The following is a 25,891-nucleotide window of genomic DNA, read 5'->3' on the forward strand; positions in this document are numbered from 1 at the left end:
TCTCAATAAAATTATGGAAAAAAATAGCAGAAGGAGGTTTGAAGAGAGAGTAGGGGGACAGGGAAAAAAGAAGCAATGTACAAAATGTACAAGTACAAATTTCCTATGATGAATGTTATCACTATGAATACATAAAATAAACCAACTTAAAAAAAGATGGTCCGGGCTGGCCAAATAGCTCAGTGGATTAAAGCACCTGCAAGCAGGCACAGGGGCCAGGGGTTCGATACCCGGGTCTGCTGTGCTGGCCCTGCTGGGGTATGCTGAGATGGTGATTGAGACTGGGTATGGTGGCGCGGGCCTGTAATCCCAGCACTTGGGAGTCTACAAACAGGAGAATCACTACAAGTCCAATCTAGTAGTGAGACCCTGAACACTCTGTAGACCCTTTCCTAAAATACAGAAAAAAAAAGTTATTTTGCTTTATTGATGCTGTATTTCCTTCCCCCAAAGGACCTGAGGCAGCTTGGAAGACAGAATATATAGTTTAAAAGACATAACCAAACTCACTAAAAGTATTTTGAAGTTGTTCAAATTTCAGAAACAACTTTGTCTCACATCTCAGTGACCTTACTTCTTACTCTGATTAACTTACAGCAATCAACTTGGTATACACTTTTATTTTTAGAAAAAGTTAGAAACACTAAAGAAAAATATCTAAAATTAATAATGGAGAACTGTGCTTCCTAGTGCCCCTCTTATGAAGTTCTTGCAAATGTGGACTAGACCTTGCTCAATCAGCCCATGGAATTCAGGGTTCCGGTCTCCCACCTCTGAAAGACATACTAGAGAAACAAATGGTGAAACGATCCCACATCTCCATTTCTGGAAAGATGGTCTCACCCTTCCACAGAGTTCAACATGGTATCCCTCACAGATTCCCTGGCAACTGCACAGGCCCTCCTAATTGTCCTCTCTCTTTCTTGCCCCTTTGTTGTCCACACAAACCCATCAGCTCATGTCACCCTTCTGTTCAAAATTCTCAATGCCTTCCCATCATACCCAGGATGAACTATGAATACTGTCCTCTGGTCTTAAGGCCTCACACAGCCTGGCGCCCATCCATCTCTGACTTCACCTCCTGGCTCACTGCTTTGTGAGCTCCTCACATTCTGGTTGTGTTGGCTTTTCACTGGGGCCCAAGTCCCAAGCTTGTTTCTGCTCCAGGATCTTTATACAGCCATTCCGTCTGGCTGGAAGGCTCTCTCCCAGGTCTTCTCTCTCCAGATGTGACTCAAGTCCATGCTCTAAGGCTGAGCTTAAATGCCACCTCCTTGAAGACATTTTGAAGGACTGCTCTACCAGTTTTTTCTTTATCCCTTTTTACTCATTTAGTTTTTCTTTTTTGAGACATGTATGAATGTATGTATGTATGCAGACCCTGAACCTCTTGCCTCAGCTTCCACAATGCTTGGACTATAGGCATGGTCTTTATCTCTTTTTAAATGATTATCACTAAACTGCATGCTTTGTTCAGATTTCATTCTTTCTCAGTGTTCTTTTGCTGTTCCAGGATCCCATTACATTAAATTATCATGTTTAGGATCCTCCAGGCTATGGCTGTTTCCCACACTTCCCTTGATTTTAATCATGTTGGCAGTTTGAGTTCTAGACAGATTTTGCAGAATCCCTTTCCTTGGGTTTGTTTGATGTTTTTCTGACATCAAGACTGGGATTCTGAAGGCTATCCTTTCAGGGATCATTTCTATAGTTGGTTACTAGAGGCTTCTCTGACTGTGCAGAGTACAAGACTGGGGTTGTAGGTCCTAGGGAAAGACCACAGGGAAGAAGTACCTTCACATCACTTCATATGCAGGGAACACACTATCAGTATGCCTGAGGACTACTGCTGTCAATCTTCAGTGCTTGGCCAAGCTGCTGTCCACTGGGTTTCTCCACTGCAAAGTGACTTTCCCTCTTCCTCCATGCCTGCTCTGTGGGAAGAAGTCACTGAGCACACACCATGACCAAAGGAGGGAGAGCTATGTTCTAACTTATATAAATGATTTGATGTTGTTCTAAACAGGAGACTTGTCCTCTCCCCCAACCCCCTCCCCTGGATTTTACTTTACAATATTTCTAACTACCTAGATTTTCTACTCTCTATTGTTTTGCTTGATTAATGTCACTAGACTGTGAGATTCCTAAGAGTAGCTGTCTTGTTCTTTCTGCATCTCTAGTGCTTACTGCAGGGCCTGGCCCAGAGCAGATGCATGGTAAGTATCTCTTGAATGGGCAAGTGGTAGCCTATCCTAGTGTAGGAGGTTTTGACTGTAGGCAGGGCGCACTGAATCCAGGGGCTGGCCATAGCAGGTGGCTTACAGGCCCAAAACAGTCTGCAATCGATGTGTACAGAGTTTCTCATCAGGGGCACACTCGCCCCAAGACTGTTGGTCTGATTTGCTTGCAGCCAACCTGCTATGAAGAGTGCACTTCATACGTGATCATATGGGACTGAGGCTTCTGCAAGCTGTGATCTCCCCATCTGATTGGAAATCCAAAGCAGAGTGCCAGAGATCCATGGTCCGCATCACATAGGCAGGAGCCAACAGGTGATCCTTCAGGGGTCTCAGGAGAAATATTCTGCTTATGTGGCTTGGTACGTATTTTAATGGGCATTGGAAGAAAATCCTAGCTGCAGAGACAGACTTTTATGCATATTAGTGTTTAGAATGAGACTAAATTTAAGGGGGGAAAAGACACCAAGTGAGCCAATCCAAAGAATCCTCCTGAGCAAACAGTGGCGCATGGGGCCCAAGGACACTACAGAGTGGGGTGGGGGGTGGTATGACTGTTCAGCAGAAGCTCTCTTCCTTTCCATGTATTCACCCCCACCAGCCTTATCTAGGTACCAGCCTCTTCCCTGTAGCTCCAGGTTCCCCAGAGTGGAGTGCAGACACTCCAGTGGGTATACAGATGGCTGAGTGGGTGGCAGGGCTTTTCTTTTTTTTTAAAGCTATTCTCATCTATAAAATATCTATTTTGTTTTATACTGTATATAACATTAGCACATTAATATAAATATGTATAGTTTATAATAAATAAGTATACACATTCTTGGAGATACAGGCTTAAATTTTGTAAGCACTTGTTTGGAGTATGCATTGGTAAAGCACGTCATTAAAAGACATATGAAGCCTACCTAGCAACACTATGACACAAGCTTCTTCCTGGTCTCTAATGTCTTGGCTTCTGCCCAGTGACCACAGGCTCATTTCCATCCCTGCCTGGCTGACACGGTGGGGACCCAGCTCCAGAACTCCCCCAGATCACAGAGCCAAGTCCCTGGTCTGGAAGCCAAGCCTGCCATGATGAGGCTGTTCTCTTTGCAGCTTTTTAAACTCCCTGGATACAGTTGGATTCTAGAGTCAAAGAGAAGTTAGGGACAATCCAGTTCAGTGCTCATCAAACATTTTTTATCCAGCTCCAGCTATTTTTTATTGTTTTTACTGCTGTTTTTACAGTGCTAGGGATGGAACTTAGGACCCTGCATATTAGGCAAGGACTCAACAATTTAGCCATACTCTCAGCCCATCAATATTACCCTGAATGGTAGTTTTGTAGGCAAGGGAGAGCAGGGCTGTTCTGGTACACGCTGGTGCACAGCAAATGTCCCCTCCCACAGGGTTCCTCAGGTAGGCCACACAGGGCTCTTTCTGAAATTCTGGTACTTCACAAAATGATGCCAGAAAACCACTGTTTTTGTCCAGTCCTAAGTTTATATCTGAGTAAACAGTGACCCAGAAGTGGAGTGACTGTTAACATGGCTAGAAATGTGGCAGCAAAAGCCAGGATGGCTCCTAGATCCCTGTCCCTAAAAGCATAGCAGTGAAAGTCACTCTAGTCCCCATCAGCTCATATCATACCCTGGTGCAGAGCCAGGCCAGCAAGAGCCTCTGCACAAAGCAAGGTTTCCAAACCTTGGCCATGTCACCCCTGTGTCCTAGCTGCATGGCCCTCTAGCCCTCCTAACCACTTAGCTCTCATCTAACCAGCATGGTAAGGGAATGAGCTGTCTTACTCAGCTTAATTTTCCAAATGAACAGAGATCAGTTCTTCAAATGTCAACACAGGTTTCTCCCTGCCTTCTTTTGAATAATTTTATCCAGGCAACTCTTACAGAACTGGTTCTACCTAGGATCTGCCAACTTCTTAAAACTGTATGTAAAATGCTGCCTGGGCACAGAAGTATGGTGGACCATAGGTTTTTGGGGACAGTATCTCTTAGACTCTCACTGCTTAGAAAGAACTCTGTAGTCATCATTAAATAGGATGTTAGCCAGGTGTGATGACACGTCCCTAAAATCAGAGCACTCTGGAAGGCTGAAGCAGGAGGGTTACAAGTTTGAGCCCTAATTGGACACCTTAGCAATACCATGTCTTAAAATAAAAAATAAAAAAGAGCTGAGACAGTAGCTCAGCGTGGAAGTCCTAGGTTCAATCCCCAGTACCACACACATACATACACACACACACACACACACACACACACACACACGTAACTTCTCATGATTTGGGTCATAGTGAATGCCTTTTCTATATCACACCAAAGCATCTGGCACAGTTCTGTGCTGGGCCTCTACTCCCAGTGACACTGGTCTGCATCTCAGTGCAGCATTCCTTCCAGGGTCTACGCTACCAATGAAAGCAGCTCAGTGAGCTCATATAGACACAGATGTCCACTACTGATCACTGAGTCCAAATATCAGGCTTCGTTGATAAAAGCCTGCAGGGGGCTCTGTCTGAACCTCAGTATATGGTGAGTCTTCATGCCCCCACCAACCAGGTTTCTATCTTGGAATCTGAGGGACAGCAACAATGATAGTCTTTCTTTTCTCAAGCTTCAGGCATTTGCTTGCCTCTCTGATTTTTGTCAGGTGTGTTACCCATGCTACTGATATATAATAATTTTATTTGAACAATTTTACCATTTTTCCACTAAAATACAGTTTAAATGGAAAGCTGAACCACTATTATAACTTTGACCTAGCAGTCAGCCACACTTGGAGAAATTTGCCTGGAAGATACAGCACCAACAGCATGAAAACACACCCAACAGGTATTCATTGTACTATTGTTTGTAATTCCCTCATACTGGAAATCCCCTAAGTGTCCAAGTACAACGGAATGGTTGTATAAATTAATTCACACACAAAGTGCAGCTATAAAATTGAATAAAGAAGAGCTATGAATGGATATGAAGCAACTTGCAGAGCTACTGATAAACTAATAGAGCAAAGTGCCCAAAGCATATATACTATGTTACCCTGTGTGCAAGGAACAAGGGCAAAGAAAACATCATAAACCTCTTTAGTCTTACAAAAGGAAGTATTGGTAAGATACTCCAGCAAAGGAGAGGAAAAGGTAAGATGAAAGGCATATGGAAAGAAGAGTATGTCTTTCAACACAACTTTGTGAAGTTTTGAGTGTTAATACCTCACATATTTAGGAAAAAGGAAATTGAAGGCCATAAGTGTGGCTTAGTGGTAGAGTACTTACAGTGTACACAGGACCTGGGTTCAATTCCAGTGCCATATGAAAGGAAACTCTATCAGTAAGAATGGAGAGACAGAGAACTCCAAACTTGGGGGTGGTTAAAAAAAAAAGATATATTTATTTAAAATGAATAGCATACCTACCTTGAAGAGGGAAAGGAAGGAAGGACAAGTGAATACAAGCAGCTTTTGAACATACTACTTGAGTATATACCTTGTTTTGGGAGGGGTGAACTGTGGGAGTGGGAGCACAAGGAAAAACACAGTAAATAAACCTTCAACTCTTTATTCACTTAACAATAAATATGAGTGATGTAATTCTGAAGGTTTTTTGGCTATATTACAGGACTGAACAAATAAATGTATTGATGGCTGGGTGTGGTGGTAGACACCTATAATTCCAGAGGGAGGAGGATCATCACGAGCTCAAGGCCAGCCTGGGCTACACAGTGGGTTAAAGACCAGCCTAAATTACACAGCTAGAAAGTGTCACAAAAAGAGAAGCCCAAACAGGACAGGATGGAAAGGAAAGGAAAGGAAAGGAAAGGAAAGGAAAGGAAAGGAAAGGAAAGAGAAAAGAAGTGATGCGATGTGATGTGATGTGATGTGCTCTGATGTTTGTGGGGAGCCATGAACCTTACTGTGGAAGAAAACATGTATATATAAATTTGGAATGGGAAAGGATAAGAAAGAACCCTGTGAAAATTGTTTGGGATTGAAGGTATTGGTAGGAGTTTAAAACTTTTAAAAATATACATGTGTGTAGCATGTTTCTATGTATTTGTATCCATATCTTTCTCAACCATATGGAACAAAAAGGCATTCTAAGAGCAATGAGAGTATTTACTACTTAGATCTTGATCCATAAAACTATTACTCACTGAGAAGAACCAGAGCTTTGCAAAGAAAAGGTTAATTCCAGGGGCAGGCAAAAGAGGTACAAAGTGAACACAGAATGCCATAAAATGTAAGAGTCTGGTCAACAAAGTCATGGGGGCTTAACACAGGATGTAACAGCCAGCCTACAAGAACTCCCATGGACCAACTTTGAAATAACTGGAATACCAAAATACTTAAATACAAGAGTGAAAAAGAAACCATTTAAAAAGCTAGGATCTATGCCGATAAGATATAAATGTGGAAGAGAAAGGATCTTGTATATAGTAGAATAAAGAGAACTGACTTCTAAACAGGGAGAGTAAGCTGTCCACTGAAAAGTCATCACCTTGTAACCACCATAGTAAAGAGTAAGTGAGGCAAGAATTACCAATGAAGCCAGATCCAAGGAGAAATCTTTTACTACATTTTTCCCCCCAGAACCGGGGATTGAACTCAGGCCCTTATGCTTGCCAGGGAAGTGCTTATTCCACTGAGTCATCTCCCTGGCCCCTGCTTGCCAGGGAAGCGCTTATTCCACTGAGCTATCTCCCTGGCCCCTCCAAGGAGAAATCTTAAAGAGGTACATTATCTTGAAATGTCTCCTTGGGGACTATCAATTAATTGCAAAGAAAAGAAAGAGAAATTATATAGTAGAGAAACTGAACAAAAGCTTAACCAGGTGACCAAAATGAGTATCACCCAAAGGATATGAGTATGCCTCCAAATGTGAAACTGAAAAGGACACAAAAATCACCTGTGCTGTATTCCAGCCAAAATATACAACTTGAGTCTAACATGAGGACACATCAGGAAAAAATGAGGTCATTTCATTAGAATATTCTTGAAAGGATAAGCAAAGTCAATGTTGGCATATGAGGGGGGCGGCCTCAGTGGTACAGCATGTGCTTGCCAAATGTGAGGCCCTGGGTTCCATCCTCAGCACCAAAAACAAAAGAGCAAGCAAGCAAACAAAAAAGTTACCACTGAAAGAGAAAGAAGGGCTATGGTAATATTCCGCGATAAAGGAGGTTAGAGACATGACAACTGAAGACACTACCCAAACCTGGATCACTACCTTTTACCTGAGGGGGAAATATGAATTAAAAGGCATTATGAAGCCAGCCATACAACCAGAACAAGGACAGCAGGAAAGTACTTTGTAATTGACAACTACCACGGTAAAGATGGAGAACACCTTGCTATTTGCAAATGCACACTAAAGCTTTAAAGGGAGGAAAGGGACATGATGGATGCAACTTATCCTTTAAACAAGTACACAGAGTGTGGAGTGGGGTGGGAAGAACACAAAGCAAACCATAAAAGGATAAACTGGGTAAAATGTAAATGGGCATTTCTATATTATACTTGCTTTCACAACTTCCTGTTAATGTGAAATTATTTCCAAACTAAAGGTTTGAAAAATTATAATAAACATAAACCCAGTATAAACAGAGAGCCACTGTAAAAATATACATGACAAATAAATGAGATCTGTGGTATGCAATTAAAAAGGTAGGTCTGCAAACATCCAAGAGGCATTAACACCAGGCCCACTTCTGGCCCAGTCTGAGGGGAGCTGAAGAGGCACTGCTTCTGCCACCATCTCTGAGCACCTGTCCCCTCCCAGGACCTGAGATGCCAGGCAAGGGTGAGGTGGGACTGTGTTCCAGCCAAGCCAAGAGGGTGCATGCTTTTCTAATCTCTTCACCACTTTACCTGAAGAAAAAGTTATGGCTTGGCTCCAAGAAAGAGTACAATGTGTGTGCCCAACTTGCTTTTCTCCCTGATATCCAGGGACACAAAGCTGTAATTTTCCAAGTAGGCAAAGTTGTAAAGGTTACCATAAGGAACAATAAGGATAACAGAAGACAGAAGGGGTTGCACTGTTTGATTTGGGAGAAAAGATGCTACACAGAAGTGAACCGGAGGGTGAATATTGCATCGGAAGAAGAGAATGTTGTGAATGTGCTATGAATGTGGGCAGAGTGGACACTGTCCTAGAAATACACTCAGAGAACACGAACTTTCAAAGAGGAAAGAAAAAAAGGAAAACAAAGAAAATCCCCGAACCAGAAGAAGGTGAGGAGCAGGAGGAAGGGAAAATGAAGGAGGAATCTTCTCTTGACAGCTTGTCACCACAGCATGACAGCACAAGCCATATCTGCAAAGCAAGACAAGAGGAAGCGCAGGCCATGAAGTCCTCCTGTGATAGATAGCTAGAGACACCCAAGGACTGGAAAAGCATAGATCTCAGTGAAGAAGAAGGACTCGGCTATTTAAATTATTTTATAATACAAATATCGTAAAAAAGCTTTGAGTTTGGGGCATCCAGATAGCTCAGTGGACTAAAGCACCTGCTTAGGCAGAGCACAGCGGCCGAGGTTCGATCCCCAGCATGCTGTGCTGGCCCTGCCCCCGGGGGTACACTGAGACAGCGATTGAGACTGGACGTGGTGTGGTGGCGCACACCTGGAATACCAGCACTTGGGAGACTAAAAACAGGAGGATCACTAGGAGTCCGATCTACATAGTGAGACCCTGAACACCCTATAGACCCTGTACCAAATACATAGAAAAAAAATTTTTTTTAAAAAAAAAGCTTTGAGTTCTAAGTCTAGTTGGGGACTAAAGATAAGTTTTAAAATTTGAACTTAAGATTCAAATTTTAAATTCCAAAATCCCAAATGCTCCCACACCCATGATGACTTACATGAAAGATTACACATGATAAAACCTGTTTTCATGTGAATATTATTTAAAATATGGCATGAAATTGCCTTCAGGTGTGTATATGAAACAAGTAAATTTCATGTTTTGACTCAGGTACCCTTCCCAAGATAACTCATTATTCTCAATATCTAAGATATTTGCATCCAAATTTGAAAAATCCAAACTCTGAAACACTTTTGACCTCATGCAATTTGGATAAGGGATCATAAACCTGTACTAAAAATCAAGATTATTTTACTTTAATCTTTTGTGGTTTTGTTTATTTTTTAAGATAGGGTCTTGCTATGTAGTTCAGGCTGGCTTTGAGCTCACAATGTAGCCCAGGATGGCCTCAAACTCATGGCAACCCTCCTGCCTCAGCCTCCTGAATGCTGGGATTATAGGCATGTGCCTTCACACCTCACTTGTTAGTAACAATCTTAAAAATAACCTTAAAAAAATCTTAAAAATAATAGTAAAGAAAAATTAGTACTACCACAATAATGAGATCTAATAAAATATAGATAGTAAAATAATTCCAGAAGTTCACTACAAATGCTTTATTCATATCTAATTAGTTTACATGAAGGCTTCTGCAATAAGTTTAATCTTTATTCTATAGGGACTTAAAGTTCAACATATCAATACTTGATGAAAAATACCTGCTCCATGTTATGCCTAAGATGTTTGATATTCAGACAGATAGTGAGGTTAAGCTTAATAGACTAGGTTATATGGTAATAACAATAAGCTTGTCCTTTGGATCATTAACAACCTAAGTTTGCAGACCAAAATTAGAGAAAAAGGAAGGCCGCAAGGAAAGCCAACATTTTGGCCCTAGCCTTCCAAGGTCAATTAAGACTTAGGACATATGAGAATTTGTACTGTAACATCATGTAACTCAGTAGTGTCCCAAATTTTCTGATCAAGGAGATTATGGGGCCAAAGAAGAAAGTGGTTGATGATGTAGAGTGTGCCTAAGGAGAGTCATATGGAGAGAAAACATTCTCTTAGGCTTTCACAGACAGCACAATGGCCAAGCAATGGCTGTGACTCATCCACATGGCTGACACTGACAAAGGTTCTACAATCTGAGGTACAGGATCACAGGATAAATCCTGAGGGAATTTCACTGACCTTATCAGATCCAAAATCTACAACTCTTGTTGCATAGGTCCTGCTTTACCTTGGTCTTAACCATCCAGCAGAAAAGGATAAAAACGAAGTATAACAAGTAAAGCCATGCTGTTATGTTGAGCTGTAGGGGACTCAGGTCAACAATTTCTGACATTGCCAGTGAAGTGGAAGACCCAATACTATTATGGACTACTGAACTCTTTTAGAATATTTTGCTGAGTTTACACACCTATAATATTTAAATGGTGGAACTTAACAAAAAAAGGGGATACAGATGAATGTTCATTTTGTATCTGTGTATTCAAAGTGGTTAGGATAGATATATAGTTACATTCTCTTAATGAATAGAGGGATTTGTTCTAATGGTGTTTGTAAATAGGATATCAAGTCCACATCTTGTATAACAATTAACCACTAGGAAGAATGTATGCAATGTGTTAATTATTCAAACTGTCCTACCAATTATGTTTGAAACTGTCTCATTGCTATTTGTTTCTCAATAAAATTATGGAAAAAATAAATCTAAAAATTAATAAAAATTAAGAAACTTAATGACATTGTTAATAATTGTTTAATAAACTTTTCAAGAGAATTTTATCTTTAAGTATGAAAGTTACCATCTTATTACTTTTAGCTCATCCATATCAGAATAAAGCTATCCCATAAAATATAAAGTTAAGTACCTCTCACAGGCTTATAACCAAATATAGCAGTTATTTGCCTGCCTGCCTACAACAGCAAATTCTATTTTCTAGACACAATGATTTAAAACTTCCTTAGCTGTTTTTTTCATATATATAGATATAGTACTAAATAAAACATCTATATTTGTCAACTTTATTATAAAGGGATAAAGAAGGACTTTCAATTTCTTATGCTCTCGTCTATCTTTCTCCAACTTTCTAGCTTAGGTTAAATTCATTTTCTATTTATTTGATGATCAAATAATGACCCTCATTTCACACACTGTTACATTTCTTTGATTGTATGAATAAATCTTCCTACATCTTCAGTAGATGGCTGCATGGGAATGAGATTATGGAATCTTTAATTTTCTACTTTGCATTATTTGAATTGTTTGAATGGATTGTAAGAATAGGCATAGAATCATTTACTAAAATCAATAAAAATATTTCCATTTTAAAGATAAACAAAAACAAGACAGCACAACGAGACAGAGACTGTCTGGTTCCATCTAGGTAAGGCCCCTAGGGTAGTCAGGTTGATATAGAAGTGGAATGGTGGCTGGGGGCGCCTGCAAGTAGGAGTGGGATGCCCGTGTTCCCTGGATAGAGACACAGTCTGTTACCAGGTGGTGCTGAGGAGGGCACCCCAATGTGAATATACTTAACACTGCCAAACTGTATACTTAACATGGTTAACATGGCAGATTTTGTGTTGTATATGTACATTTTATCATTAAGAAAAAAAATGCAAAAAGACTGGCAAAGTCGCATCTCCCTGTTCATTAACCAAGTAATGGCTATGCTGGGGAGGCCACTGCAAGCCCAGAGAGGCCTAAAGACCCTCATGACCCAGCAAGGTCAACTTCTTCCTCTTGATATGACCATTCTAGCCACATCCTCGAGATTCGCTAGTGCTCTGACACACTGATTTTTCAAATAAGAGCAGTAATTCATCAACTTTCCCAGGATAATATACATTCTAATCTAATTAATGTCTGGTAAATGAAGCACTTTTCAGGGAAATGACAGGTATGACCTCCCAACAGTCTCTGACTTCACAAGTTCAAGGATTTTCTCAGTTATCCTGTGTTCTATATTCCAGAAATCACAGCAAGACAGACAATGAAAGGAGGAAAAGGGAAGAATAAGGCCTTTGAAAGAAGGTTAAAGAAAGGGAAGTGTAATGCTGGTTATATAGGAAACCAGGGCAGGACTGCATACAACTGGTGGCCTTCAGAACAGTTTGAAGGAAGAAATAGCCCCTGACAATGACAGTGTACACTGAGGATTTGGGAGCTGTCCTTCCCTTATTTTCTTGGTTTCCTCTACTAAACAGCAGGAGGTTGAATTTTGAATGGGTTTCTGGAAAGTTGTTCAGTAAAGTTCTCCTTACCCACTTTCTGTCCTCCTCCTAATTCTAGTTGAAGCCACCTAAAAAGCTAGTAGCCCAAGTCTTCGCAGTAGCAGGTTGCCTTCCTTCTCCTCTCTTTCTCTCCATTACACTGCACACCCACTCACCTCACTTATTAATAACAGAAACAAACAGTGAGCGGACCTTGTAGAACTCGCCAGGGCCCCAAGCAGAGTCCACCCACCCAGGCTCAAGTCCTCTTTCAGTTCCTCAGCCTGAACTGTACCTTGGCAAAGGCTCATGCGTCATAGTGTCATGTCCCGTGAGCTAAATGCTTCAGCATGGATGCTCTCACTATGACAGCCTGAGGGCTGGACATGAGGAAGCCCCTCTATGGGTGGAGGAACGCAGAGGGTGATTCACTCAGAACACTGGTAGACTCTGCCAGATGAGCCATAAATAAGGTCAGGGACCATGTTATTCCAGTAGAAATGTGTAAAGGAAAAAAAAAAAAAAAGACAGAACTAGGGGTTCAAACTCCAAGCAATCCTCCAATCTCAACTGACCTGGAGGTTCAAAATCAATCCTACTGCCTGCATCTCATGCCCTTGCTGTAATTCCAATAAAAGAGCAGGCTTTGAAGGTCAGGCTGTGCAGCGAATGCCTATTTGTTCCATAGGCAAGAAATAAAAGTCAGGCCCTATTGTGCAAACGAGGAGCCTGAGTGATTCAATCTCTGGCCTCCGGTCTGCTTATTAAGTTACATTCTAAGTAAATCCAAAAAGAGACAGCTGTCCTTTCAGACTAAAGGGTGAGCTAAGAAATGAGCATGTACCCTGGGATATTTGGCTTCGTGGGCAGAGGGAACACTTCTTTGGCTAGACACTAAGACATTCCTCTTCTTCCTTTTAATATTCAATTTCTGCTAATTTAGGGCCCTGTGATTTCTTAGTTTGAAAATGAGTCACTCGTTACTCGGGGCCTGAGGTAAAGCAAATTCTCTGCCAACTGGGGATAGGAGTGGAGGGATGAGGGTGCACACTCATTTCACACAACTTCCTTGTCTGGCCTTAAATGTGGAGGAGGTGTGAGTTCTGGGTACTGCATCTGAGAAAAACATGTTAATGCCACATTCAAATATGGTTATTGTAAGCTGTGCCTTGTGACCACATGCCCTTTTTACTCCTGTATTTACTACCAGAACAGGGGTGGCAGAGATAAGGGATTAGTACCAGTACTCTGTTACTAAGAGTAACCTGTGTCTGCTACTGAAACTCAGTTATCTCCCAGATCTAGAGATGATGCAAAAAGCTTGCTAGAGAAAAAATAATGTGGAAGAGAAAATAAGCCACAAAGCCATCTTGACCCAGGAAGAGAGAAAGAAGACAGCCTCAAGACAGGTGCAGAGTATCTATCTAGAATACAGTAGAGAATTTTGGTGGTGGGGGACCCTGCTGTTTCTGCCTACCCAGCAGGCACGCCCCTCGCCTCTGATACCTGCCCCTCAGAGTCACTGAAAGAGCCACTGTAGGGTAGACACATGACCCAGGCTTGGCCTACTGGAACACAGCAACCTTCTGTGCTGCTGTCCTTTGGCTTGCTACATGAGTGAAGGAATATGCCCGAAACCCTTTCAAGCAATAGTAATTAACAGCTGCAGGGCTTTGTCCAAAACTGTCCAAAACCAGACTTGAATGAAATACAGAATACCTACTATCTACACCTTCGAGTATGAGAATCACTGAGATCACGTATAAAATTCAGAAAGTTCCAGACTACAAGTGCTATTGTCTGGTATAGCAGGTCTGTGAAAGCTGAGTTTATTTATGGTGATCTGAGTGGGAAGACAAAAGGCCCATCATATTTTGAAATGATGAATGTGTTTAAGAAATTAAGGAGGCACCAAAATGTCTGAGGGTCACTTAGAGGCACGCTTGCCCAAGCTCTGAAATCAGCATCAGCTGCCCAAGCAAAGCCTCTAGAGAAATTTCTGGGCCATATTTGGCATAACCTGGCCTAACAAAACTGTGTCTGGAGGCTGGTGAAAGGGCCTCCTCTTGCCTCTGCACAGCGCAGTGGGCTTGGCACCAGGGAGTACCATCCAACCCCAGTAGTCTGAGCAGCAACTGCAGCCTTGCTGAGCTGGCTTGTGGCCCCCACACTCCAGGACTGGATGGCCAGGCTAACTGATTATGCTCTGGGGACTAAGACTGTCCTGGCCATACCACTGGTAGTCACAGCTGAGGCCTGGCTACCGTCCTTGAAAGCACTGCAACAAAAGCAGCAGCATCTTTACAAGACAAAACTGATGAGAACACAGTGTACACAATGAGATGAAGATGCCCATTTTTCCTCAGGGCAGCTATACAATAGCCAAACCTAGTGTTTAAGCAGATGACTTCCAGCGTTACACAAAAAACAAAAATGACCTAAATAACCAAATATACAGAACTTACCTTGTGTTTATCCCTCCACCTCCCCACCAAAGTGATATTTGTTGGCAGAGGTTTCCCAGGCCCAAAAAGGATTCATAAACCAAAATGGTTACTGTGCACTTTGAACAGAAATAAAAGCAAGCTGGAGAACTCAGTGTTAGAAAAAGGCCCAAGTGGTATCATGGAGATAGTCTGGTTACACTTACGGACACCCAATTGTGGCATTCAGGGACAACTGCAAAGAAAATCATGGGGCCAGTTGGCTGTGGGAAAGTGAGCTCAGTATCACTGCTTCAGGGAGCAGCTCTGTATTACAGCTCCAGATGTGCTGGAGGAAGGGCTCCCACGGTCTCAGCTGATGGGACTGGGGAGAACTGGCTTCAGAGTGGCCACTGTGGAGGCGAGGGCCCAGGGGCTAGATGAGGTTGTGTATCCCATTCCCTCTCACCAGTTCGTCTGGTGAGGAGAGGCTACATTCATCCCAGGAAGTGTGGCCAGACCTTCCCTCCAGGAAGCAGAGCCCTATTACCACCAAGCTGAGTCCCCGTCATCACACCCCCTCACTACCCCACTGACTGGGGCTGCAGTCAGAGGCCCCTTCTGTGGTGGCCATAGCCTCACCCATGACATGAACTGGCCAATTCAAGTGTGTGTAATCCCAGAGCAAATGTTCTCCAGTCCAAGGAGGTTTTCCATCAATAGAAGAGTGGGGCAAAGAAAGTAAGGTGAATCATTCCTGGCCCAGGTGAAGGAGGAAGGAAACTCTTCTTTTCAAGCATATTATGCACCACACACAAGTGTACCTCACTCCAAACCAATGGGAGTTCTGAACATGGAAGAATCTGGGGGATTATATTTGATCATGTGACTCTTAAAACCTATAATGTGCTAAAATCATGTAATTCCATTAACCATGGGCTCCCCTTTCTTTCCACAGTGCAATGGATCCAAATCACAACCCCAAATTATTGGGAATTAGAATGGCAGTGATAACGATGAAGATGACAGTAGTAATAATAGCAACAGTAGCAGGAGCAACAAATATTTTACAGCATTTGCCACGGGCCAGGTACTGTTCTGAGCAGGTCAGATGCATTATTTCACTTGATTCCCTTAATAACACTACCAAGTGGGTACTGCCTGTGAGGCCTTGCTCCAGGTCACACATCCAACAAGGGTGGGACCTGTCCTGGGTCTGTAGGACAGCCCACAGCTACCTCTGAGTGGCTCGACTGTCCAGAATGAGGTACACTGGTGGGCATCAGGAATGAACAGAAGTAGGACAGAGGACAGGACAGCAGCCTTGCTGGCTGGTGAGGGTGCGGTTCCAGGGGACACTCACCTTCACTCTCCCCACTCGTCTTCATGCCTTTTGAACCACCCTCTGTACCTTTAGCCTTCTCGGCGTCTTCCTGGGCATCCTCAGCAGGCCCTTTCTCCTCATCTTCCTCTTCCCCAACATTTTTGTAGTTGGGTCTCTTTTGCACTCGCCTCTTGCCCTTGTGCTTATTCATCTCAAGGGACCGCTCAAGCGTCTCGGTGGGTTTAATGAAGCACCGAATGCTGGGCTTGGCCTAAGAATCCGAAAAAGGCAACAGATAAATTGGAGTGCTAGAATCTCACTGCATGCTAGCAAGCTGCCTGACAGTTTCTGCCAAGGAAATTTCTCTTCAAAACAATAAATGCTCGTTTAGAGTTAGGGCCACTACTAACATCATTATTATAAAATAAAAACAATAATACCAGTTCCCACTTATTCTTAAGTCAGAAACACTATATTTTATTGTACCAGCTCTTTGCTCCCCAAACATTAGGTTTTTTTTTTTTTGTATTGGAAAACTGCCTCTGGATGAGGTTTTTATGTACTTTGTATGTGGTACCTGCTATGCTTTAACCATATTATCTCATTTAAACTCTGTAGCGCACAAAAACTGGCTGAGTATCTCTCATTTTGGTCTTCTAAATGTCTATATTTATAATGTCTTATCAATTATTATTATAGTTGCTTTAAAATAATTTTTTAAAAAGTAAAACAGACAAGAAAAAATTAAGGCTTATTGAAAGCAAGCATTGATATTCAATTATTTGTCCAATCTTGTATAACCATATCTATTAATCTGAGCAACAGATTTCACAATAAAAATATGTAATATAACTATTGTTAATTTGCTATTCTTGTTTTGAAAATCTGTAACATATGTATTGCTATATGTTACCCTATTTCTGTCTTTGTATCTGCTATTTGTCTTTGCTTTTGCTTTTACTCTTCAAAATAAAATAAAATAAACTCTGTAGCAACCCCAAAAGATAACACTGTTCTTGCCTTCATTTCTTAGACAAGGGAGCCAATGCTCAGAGACACTGAATGACCTGTCTGATGTTGCACAGGCAGGAGATGGCAGAGCTTGGACACAAACCCACATGTCAACTGTACAATCTGTATCTCAACTAAAGAATGTTGCTATTATCAGGAACTCTTAAGTTCATAGTAAAAGAAACTGCATATCTGTACAGGTACATCAGGCTGTCTTGCTATCATAAAAATAAGTAGCTGAAAAGGCAAGATGTTCTGGACATAGCCCCTAGGAGGTGGCTGGAGGTGGGCCACAGGGGGCATGACCTAAAAGGATATATTCTTGTCCCTGGCTTTTCCCTTCTTTTCCTTCTCTCAGCTGCTGTGTAGTGAGCAGTTGTCCTCTGCTAAGCCCTTCCACGATTCTATCTCTGCCTTGTACCCAGATTTCCATGGACTAAACCCAGTGGAACCATGAGTCAAAATAAATCTTCTTGCTTTTAAGTTACAAGTGTTAAATATTTTGTTCTAGTGATGGGAAAGTGACAAATATACTGAGTCTCCTCAGAAGCTGAGCCTGGTAAGTATCAGGGATTGGCCAAAGATTGGCATGTTCCACACAAAAAGTTTCTCTCTGGAAAAGGCAGAGGCCTCAAAGAGAAATGAAAATGGCCCCTGTCATGTGTGGTTCAGACTCCATACTCCTAAATCAGAATCTTCTAATAATCAGTACAATCAGAAGTATCAATCCATTTCAAGAAAACCCAAACCCAGAAGAACTAAGGGACTTGCTGAAAGTCACTCAGCTACTGAGCTGCAGAGCAAGGATGTGAACTCCAGAGAGCAAGCTCTTCTTAAATACCAGTGTTCACCAACCACTTAGACTAAGTTCTGTATTTAGCAGTCTTTAAAAAGCATACACATACTGCCAGGTGGAGTAGCATGTGCCCATAGTCCCAACTTCTCAGGGGGCTGAGGCATAAGAACTGTTTTGAGATCAGTAAGACAGTGAGACTTATCTCAAAAAAGAAAATAGTATATACATGCAAACAGACCGTATCTAGAAAGCAGTAAAAACAAAAGGAAATTGATTTGTTTGGGGGCAGGATTTTGATTGAAACATTTGTCTATTTCCAGACTCTGGATAATGTTCAGACATCATTTTGTCATTAAAAAAAAAAAAAAAGTTTTAGAATAAACTTTTCCATTATCTTGATATGGATTATCTATCTCATGAATCTACCCTAAAAAGCCACTATCTGTATTCTGGGGGCCACTTTACCTTGCCAATAAGTGGTATGTGCTCAAGGAGCCCATTAATTTCAATAATGCTCAGAAGAAAATGCAATTGAGGCCTAAATTAGCATCCAAATCCAAACATTCATTTTTATTTACCCGTTTTAGATTATTCAACCACAACAATGACAGATAAATTGAGGCATGATGCCACTGTGCAGGAAATCCTGATAGCATATTAGAGATGCCAACAACCCAGAGCTTGGGGATGAGAGCATTCCAGCTTACACTGCTTGACAGACAGCATCCATCAGAACCCACTCAAGATGCTGTACAACTGAACACAGCCAGCAAGTCAGGGCCCCAAGATGAGATGACTCACTTCCTCCATCATTGCCTATTCCAGCAAATTAGAGCAGGCCACACAGGGACTGAAGCTCTCAGACACAGAAAACCAAGACCAAACACAGAAAAACACTGCCATGTTAGAAGCTGTGAGCAGAAATCCACATGTGCTGGTGTGATGGTGGATGGCAGTAATGCTAGCACTCTAGGGGCTGAGGTAGGAGGACTGCCACAAGTTCAACACTAGCCTGAACTATATAGTGAGCTCAAGGCTAGCCTGAGCTACATAATATAACCCTATCTCAAAAAGAAAAAGAAAAAGCTCACCAGGCTGCTGCTGGAGTTCAAGACTGTACAGCTAAGTACCCATGCCATTCTGTATGCAAAGGAAAGGAAAAGAAAAGGGAGAGGAGACAAAAGAGAACCAAACATCCCCAGGAGTTGAATTAATGAAAGAGCAAGCCCAATGAAACTAACCAAAGAAGTAGAGGCCTACAAGCCCACTCTACAGTCAAAACTCAAAAGACCCTTGTGTTTATCTTCTTGAAAAGAAAGCACACAATGCAGGCCCCTGAGGAGAGGAGCCTGTAAACAAACAAGGTCTGCATCTCTCCAATACTAAAGGTTTGGGTTTCTCCAATACTAAAAGGCCCTGGGGAGGCTGCAGGAGGGCATGAAGGTGTGGAGCCTCCTTGCTGACTGTCTTGGCTCAGTCAGGCACCTGCTAGAAAACAATGGGGCTGGAGTTGGGAAGGCTTCTGGGATCAGGGCCAGCTCAGAGTTGCAATAGGATTTCAAGGTGGCCCCCAGGTCTACCTCCTCCCTGAAGCATGTGCACCTCCCTGCAGACTAATGCTGCCTCCCCAGCCTGGTACTTCTCCAACCTAAGGCCTTGGGGAAGGAAAATCATCGGGATCAGCAATGATGGTGGCCTCTCAGAGAACAGGGGACCTGAGAGCAGGCTCTCCAAGTGTTGATGACAGAGGTCAGAAGGGATGATAACAAGTAAGGTGTGGGTGTCTGGGTGGAGGAGATGAAGTAGCACAGCTGTGAGACAAAGTCATGCAGAATGCCCCACAAGGTCTGGGTGCTTCAGCTTTGAAAGACCTGGGCACAGGCCACATGTGAGAAGCAAGCTACAACCAATCGAGCAGTCAATCAATGATTCAGTTTATGGGTCAAAACATGGATATAGATATACATCAAATGTTCTAGGGCTAACAGATATGTGCGTGAAAATACACAGAGAAAGGTCAGGAAGGATACACATACTGAAATCAAAGGTTCCCTAAGAGGAAGACAGTGAGGTTTAGGGGAACTTTCACTTTCTATACCATGTGCCTCAACATTAGGCAGTTGTTCTGCCCCAACAAAGTAAGCACCATTTAAATGTAAACACACATTTAAAGAATGTATTTAATCCCTTTGAACTGCACACTTAATGATGGTTAAGATGGCAACTTTGATATCATGCTCATTTGAATACAATTTTTTTAAAAACTAAAACTTTAAAAAGTCACCTTTAAAAGTCAAAATGGTGGTTCCTGTGGCTACAGACTGAGAAGCAGCTATATGGGATGCCAGAAAAGTTGTCCCCCCTGACCTACATTACAAACAAGTATAATTATATGCCACAATCACCCAATGGTATACCTAAGGTTACTCCACTTTTATGCTGTTTACTGCATGTACATTAGCAACTTTAAAAAAGGAGGGAGGAGGTAGAGCAGTAGTCCTGTCTTTTTGGTATCAGGAACCAGTTTTGCGGAAGACAACTTTTCCATAAATGGGGTGGGATTGGGGTCAAGCGTTTTGGGATAATTTGAGTGCATTACAGTTATTGTGCACTTTACTTATATTATTACGTTGTAATACATATGAAAATGAAATACAACTCACTATAACACAGAATCAGTGAGAGCCATGAGCTTGCTTTCTTGCAACCACAGGGTTTTCACTGAAGTCAGGCTGTCATAATGCCCTGAGCACAGGCTGGCAGAAGCTAAACAATGGGAGTTGGATTCTCGGGAGTCAATTAGAGGGTTGACTGACCCCTTTTCCTGAGCAGCATGTGCTAGGTAAGCAGAGGAAGCCATGGCCACACCTCCAGGGGTCTCAAATTGGCCTCAGGATGGTGAGCACTGGTCTACATAAACACACAGCCACACAGACATTTAAGGAGACAAGGCTCGTGCAGCAGTGAAAGGGCCCAGGGAAGGAGTAGGGTTGGGCTGGGATAAGGACTGGGGGTGGAGGAAGTCTTGGAGGGCTTCATGGAGGAGGAGGTAACTGAGCTGAGTCTTAAACATAAACAAGAGTTCACTAAAACAGTAAGGAAGAAGTGCAGAGGAAAAGATCAGCTCAGAATCCCTGAAGGGACCTGCCTGTTGGTGAGCCCTGAGGAAGCTGTTCACATTTTAGGTCTGCTAAGGCCTAGGTCACCTGGAGCTGGTATGGTTGGTGACAACAGTGGTTAACTTGAACACACTATGCCAGGCCACTTTCCTGAGAAGAAGCAGATGCACAGTCATCCGGATTTCCTAGGAAGTCTGGTGGTGGCAGGAAGCCAGCTATGCAGCCTTCCCAGCCAGCTACCAACACACTGCTCACACAGATGTCTGTGATGTTCACACTTTAGTAGGAGACATCGGGTGAGCCTGCCTCTGCAGCAGGTAGGTGCAGTCCTTTAAGTGAGCTTCTTGGTACCTGGGCAGAAGGAAAGCAATGCCTCAAAGTGACCGAGAGGAGACGTGAAAGAACTAGGCAGGCTTCCCTGGGAAGAGTCTTGGTTAAGAACAGAAGGTAGGAGAAAGACACTGGTCCTAGAAAGGGTAGACAATGGAAGGGAAGTGACAATGCCCCGGGATTCTGTCTGGATGTGCAGGACCTAAGGCAGCAACCAGCTAGAAAGCTTGTCCAGGCTCTCATAGGTCAAGCCCTTGCCTTCCAAGGAAACAACTGGAATACTTTTGCTTAAACAGCTTTGATAAGAGATTACAGAAATAGGAAAAGATTTTCCTCTAAAAAAGTAGACAGGTCACTTGGACTAACAGAAATATGCAAATGTCAGGACAGATCTGGACCCAACTTTCAGACCTACTTATGAGCCAAAGGACCCTAACCAGATGAATCTCAGTTTCCTGTAAAACAGAGACAATGGTGGCTCCACCACAGGCTAAAATGAGATCTTGCCTACAAAAATCACTGGCTTGGCACAGAAATACAAATATTCCATGTTCTCACTCATCTGTAGAAACTAAAAATATCAATCTCTTAGAAAAAATGGAATGGTAGTCACTAGAGACTGGGGGTGATGGGAAGAGGGTGACAAAGAGAATGGGTCCCAAGATATGGTCAGACAAGAGGAATTAGTTCTAATGTTCTTCAGCCCAGTACAGTAACTACAGTTTATAATAATTTATAATGTATTTCAAATACAACTAGATGAATCTAAAGACACCAGCACATAAAAACAGGTGATGGTGCTGGGCATAGTAGCACATGTCTATTATACCAGCATTTAGGAGGCTGATACAGGAGGATTGCTGCAAGTTCGAGGCCAGCCTGGCTAACAGTGAGACCCTGTCTCAAGAAATACAAAAGAAAACCAAACAAACAAAAAATAGGTGACGGCTAAACTTGATTATTACTCTGCTTGGATTGAGAAACATCCAGGAAAGTAGTAGCGCACATTTCTGTGAGTCAGTGGTATTTCCAGAGACAATCAGATCATGAGACTTCATCAGTCACATTAATCCATTTATGAGACCTTAATGTGATGGAGACTTATGAGGTGGAGGCTGGTAAAGGTGGTGGGTCATGAGGGCCTAATCTTGGGGGACAATAAAGGGTACCCTGGTTCACATAGTTATTCTTTCCATGATTCTGCTTGCAAACCAAATTGGACAAGAACCAAATCAAACTCAATGTATAAGCTCAACACTGACATTATGGGGAAATATGACCTGGTTCTCATCCTATTCGGTTTGTGACCAGAATCAAGGAAAGAATTAAGCTCACTGTTTTGGAGCTTGGGCCCCTCCTTTCTGGCTCTTTCCCTCTTATTCTGTGTCTAGGCTGCCATGAAGTGATAGCTTTCCTCTGCTGTGCTTTCTGCCATGATGTTTCTGGCCTGGAACCAGTCACCACAGACTAAAACCTCTGAAACTGTAAGCAAAAATGAACTTTTTCTTTCAGACTGTCTAAGTCAGGCATTTAGTTACAGGGACAAAAAGCTGACCCATACAAAATAAATGACCAATACAAGATAAATGTTTGGGGAAATAGAGAGGCTAGTTAGCCTGACTTGGTTACTCACTGTGCACGTGTATTAAATCACAGTATTATACTCCAAACATTTGTTAGATATGTAGCTTAAAGCCACAGTTTTAAAGGCACAAAGGGCACTCAGTGAGTATTTATTAATTTCCAGTCCCCTGGGAAATAGATCACTAGCATGGAAGAGATGGTAGGGGAGGGGCTAACTTTTAAAACAAAATCAGAAACTAGGGCAATAGTTCAGCAGTCTAAGCGCCTGCCTGGCAAGCATAAGGACCCAGGTTCAATCCCCAGTACCACATGTTGTGCCAGCCCTGGGCCCCAGATGTCAAGCTGGTCACTGAAACTGGGTGTGGTGGTGCACACCTGTAATCCCAGTATTTGTGAAGCTGAGATAGGAGGATCACTATGAGTCCAAGCTATGTAGCAAGACCCTGCACCAAATAAATAAAAGATTAAAAAAAAAATTTCAAACAGCCACATTCTCTGTTTTAAACCTGACTCTCCAATTCCTAGCAAGTTCCAATTCATGGCCCTATTAGTTTGTTGGTAGGCTATAGTAGGCCTCCCCTGAGATGCTTCTGGTCCACTGACCCAAACCCTAACCCCCAGTCTTTGGAGCTAGTACTGGCAGGGCATGGAGCACAAAGCTAGCATGAAACACATGCGTTTGGGGTTTATGCACCCTAGAGGGTACCAGGTTTGAGTTCTAATTCTACTGCTCACCACCGTTTCCTGTGGCCTCAGTTTGCAACTAACCAATGGGTACCATATCAGCCTTTCCTTCAAGGGCTGCTAAGAGTTAACAAGAGGTTGCTCTACTTTCCAGGTAGTAACTGCCACCCAAATACTTAGTGAATACCTGAAGGTGCCCAGCAGTGTTCTCAGGACCTCATACACCTTGTCTAACTTTTTCTTCCATCAAGTGAACAGGGAAGATAACTCTCAGGTGAGCAATGTGCTCAAGGTCAATGCCAACCCCACAGTTACAGGTGAGGCAGGATCAGAACGCAGGCAGTCTGGCTCCAGTATTGCACACGTGACCATTCTGCCACACTGCTCCCTTCTACAGCACTTGCTGTGTTGCCCAACACTAGATCAGGTTCCTGAAAGACTGATGTAAACACTAAGTTTTGGCAAGGGTAGGGTGGTTCACACCTAAAATCCCAGCTATGGCAGGCTATGGCAAAAGGATTCCAAGCTCAAGGATTCCAGGCAAGGGGATTCTGAACTCAAGAACAGCCTGGGCAAAATAGTGAGACTCCACCTCAAAAAATGACTGAATTAAATAATAAAGTTGACAGCTAAGATTCTAAAAATAATAAAAATATTAACAAAAATAATACATTAACAAAAAATTGAAAAATAATAAACAAAAAAATAAAAAGACTGAGCTATGCCCATGTCACACTAACTGGAGAAGCAGGTAGCGCTGCAGAACTAAAGCTCAATGGCAGGCTTTTTTGTTTATTTTTGGTGATGCTAAGGATGAAACCCAGGGCTTTGTGCATGCTGACAAACACTCTACCACTGAGTTATATCTCCAGATTTCATTTCACACATTTATCTCATACTCTCAGAGACCAAAAGACTTCCCAGATTCAAATCTTGGCTGCATCTATCACCAGTGAGGGATGACTGTGAACAAGTTCTTGGGCCTGAGCAGCTCTCTTTCTTGTTCAGTTGTTTAGAGGTTGAAGACAGACAAGGTATGTAAGGTTTTCAGAGAATTGCTGGTCACTTTCAACTGCTCACTGAATACTCAGGATGGTAGTTACTGTCTGAAAATGTTAACAAGTGAGAGTTAACCTCTTGGTGCCCTAAAAAGTCACAGTGGCGCATGTTTACAGCATCCGTAACCAGTGGCACCATAGCAAGTGGTTTTGCCACTGCCTGTGAAGGGAGGTGGGCCAACAACTGTAGCAGGGTGAGCTTATTCTCACTGCAAAAAGAGGTGATCAGCAAGCAAACATCAGATGTAATAAATGTCAGGCTGATGGATGTACATGTGTCTCATGCCAAACCAGGAGCAATATAGTTACGTTGAACTGAAGTCCAACACACAGCCAGAACACACAACTACAGCCAAACTCAATGAGAAAAACCAAACTTATCAAGAGGTTTGGCCATATCTAAGGAGAGGTAACTGGCCATATCTATTAAAAAGGGTGCAAAGTTCTCCTCCAATTGGCCATTATCAAGGAGTATTCCATCTGCAGCTATATAAACAAAAGAAATTCCGGTGATCCGGGATTAGACTATCCTGCCAGCTTATGGAACTCCTTGGTCTACACTCAGCCCTCAAACTCTGAGACCAGAGGAAGCAACAGTAATACTGTGTTGAGATTTCTTCTCAAGAAGCAACCTTTGATGTGTCTCTGGGATTACAGGGGGCCAACTTTGTCTCCCTCACCTTCCCCACCCCAGGTCATCATCTCTATCCCCCAAGGCCTTGTATCACCAGCTCTAGAATTCAATCAAGAGCTGGTAAATGCCTGCAAGATGTATTAATTTCAAGATACTCATGAGTACTAAACAGTTCCCTTCAATCACACAAGAGAAAATGCCACATACGCCCTCATTTTTTTTTTTTTTTTAAAAAGGGTCTTGCTATGTAGGTTAGGCTGGCCTTCAATTCACTATGTAGCCCATGGCTATCCTCCTGCCTCAGCTTCCCAAGTGCTAGGATTACAGGCATAAGCCACCATGACTGACAGCCCTTATTTAAAAAAATGACTTACTAACCATTTATTTGGTATTTCTTCAGAAGATAAACACACACATACACACACTCCTGAAAATTGAATCTTCAGGGTTCTGTGTTAGGCAAGTTGCCACTGAGTTATATACTTAGCCTTTTTTATTTTTGTATTCCAAGACAGGGACTCACTAAATCACTGCCCAGGCTGGGCTCAAACTTGAAGTCCTCCTGCCTCAGCTTTCCAAGTAGCTGGAATGGACCGGGGAGATGGCTCAGTGGAATAAGTGCTTCCCCTGCAAGGGCAAAGGCCTGAGTTCAATGCCCAGTTCCGCAAAAAAAAAAAAAA

General features: G+C 42.5%; 1 protein-coding gene across 9 annotated transcripts in view; it reads right to left on the reverse strand.

Annotated features, from left to right (window-relative positions):
* The window catches only part of Clec16a (C-type lectin domain containing 16A), a 235,044-nt gene that overhangs the window by 162,954 nt on the left and 46,199 nt on the right, over positions 1-25,891 (reverse strand). For 6 of the 9 annotated variants that reach the window (XM_023711467.1, XM_023711465.1, XM_023711466.1 and 3 more), the window contains one exon: positions 16,035-16,266. In XM_023711467.1, coding sequence (XP_023567235.1) covers positions 16,035-16,266 — 232 coding nt within the window. The remainder of the gene's footprint in view (positions 1-16,034; positions 16,267-25,891) is intronic. The other 3 variants (XM_023711470.1, XM_023711469.1, XM_023711468.1) reach the window with 1 other exon arrangement.

This window comes from Octodon degus, unplaced genomic scaffold, assembly GCF_000260255.1.
Source record: "Octodon degus isolate 3935 unplaced genomic scaffold, OctDeg1.0 scaffold00021, whole genome shotgun sequence".
In the NCBI taxonomy this organism is placed as follows: domain Eukaryota; kingdom Metazoa; phylum Chordata; class Mammalia; order Rodentia; family Octodontidae; genus Octodon; species Octodon degus.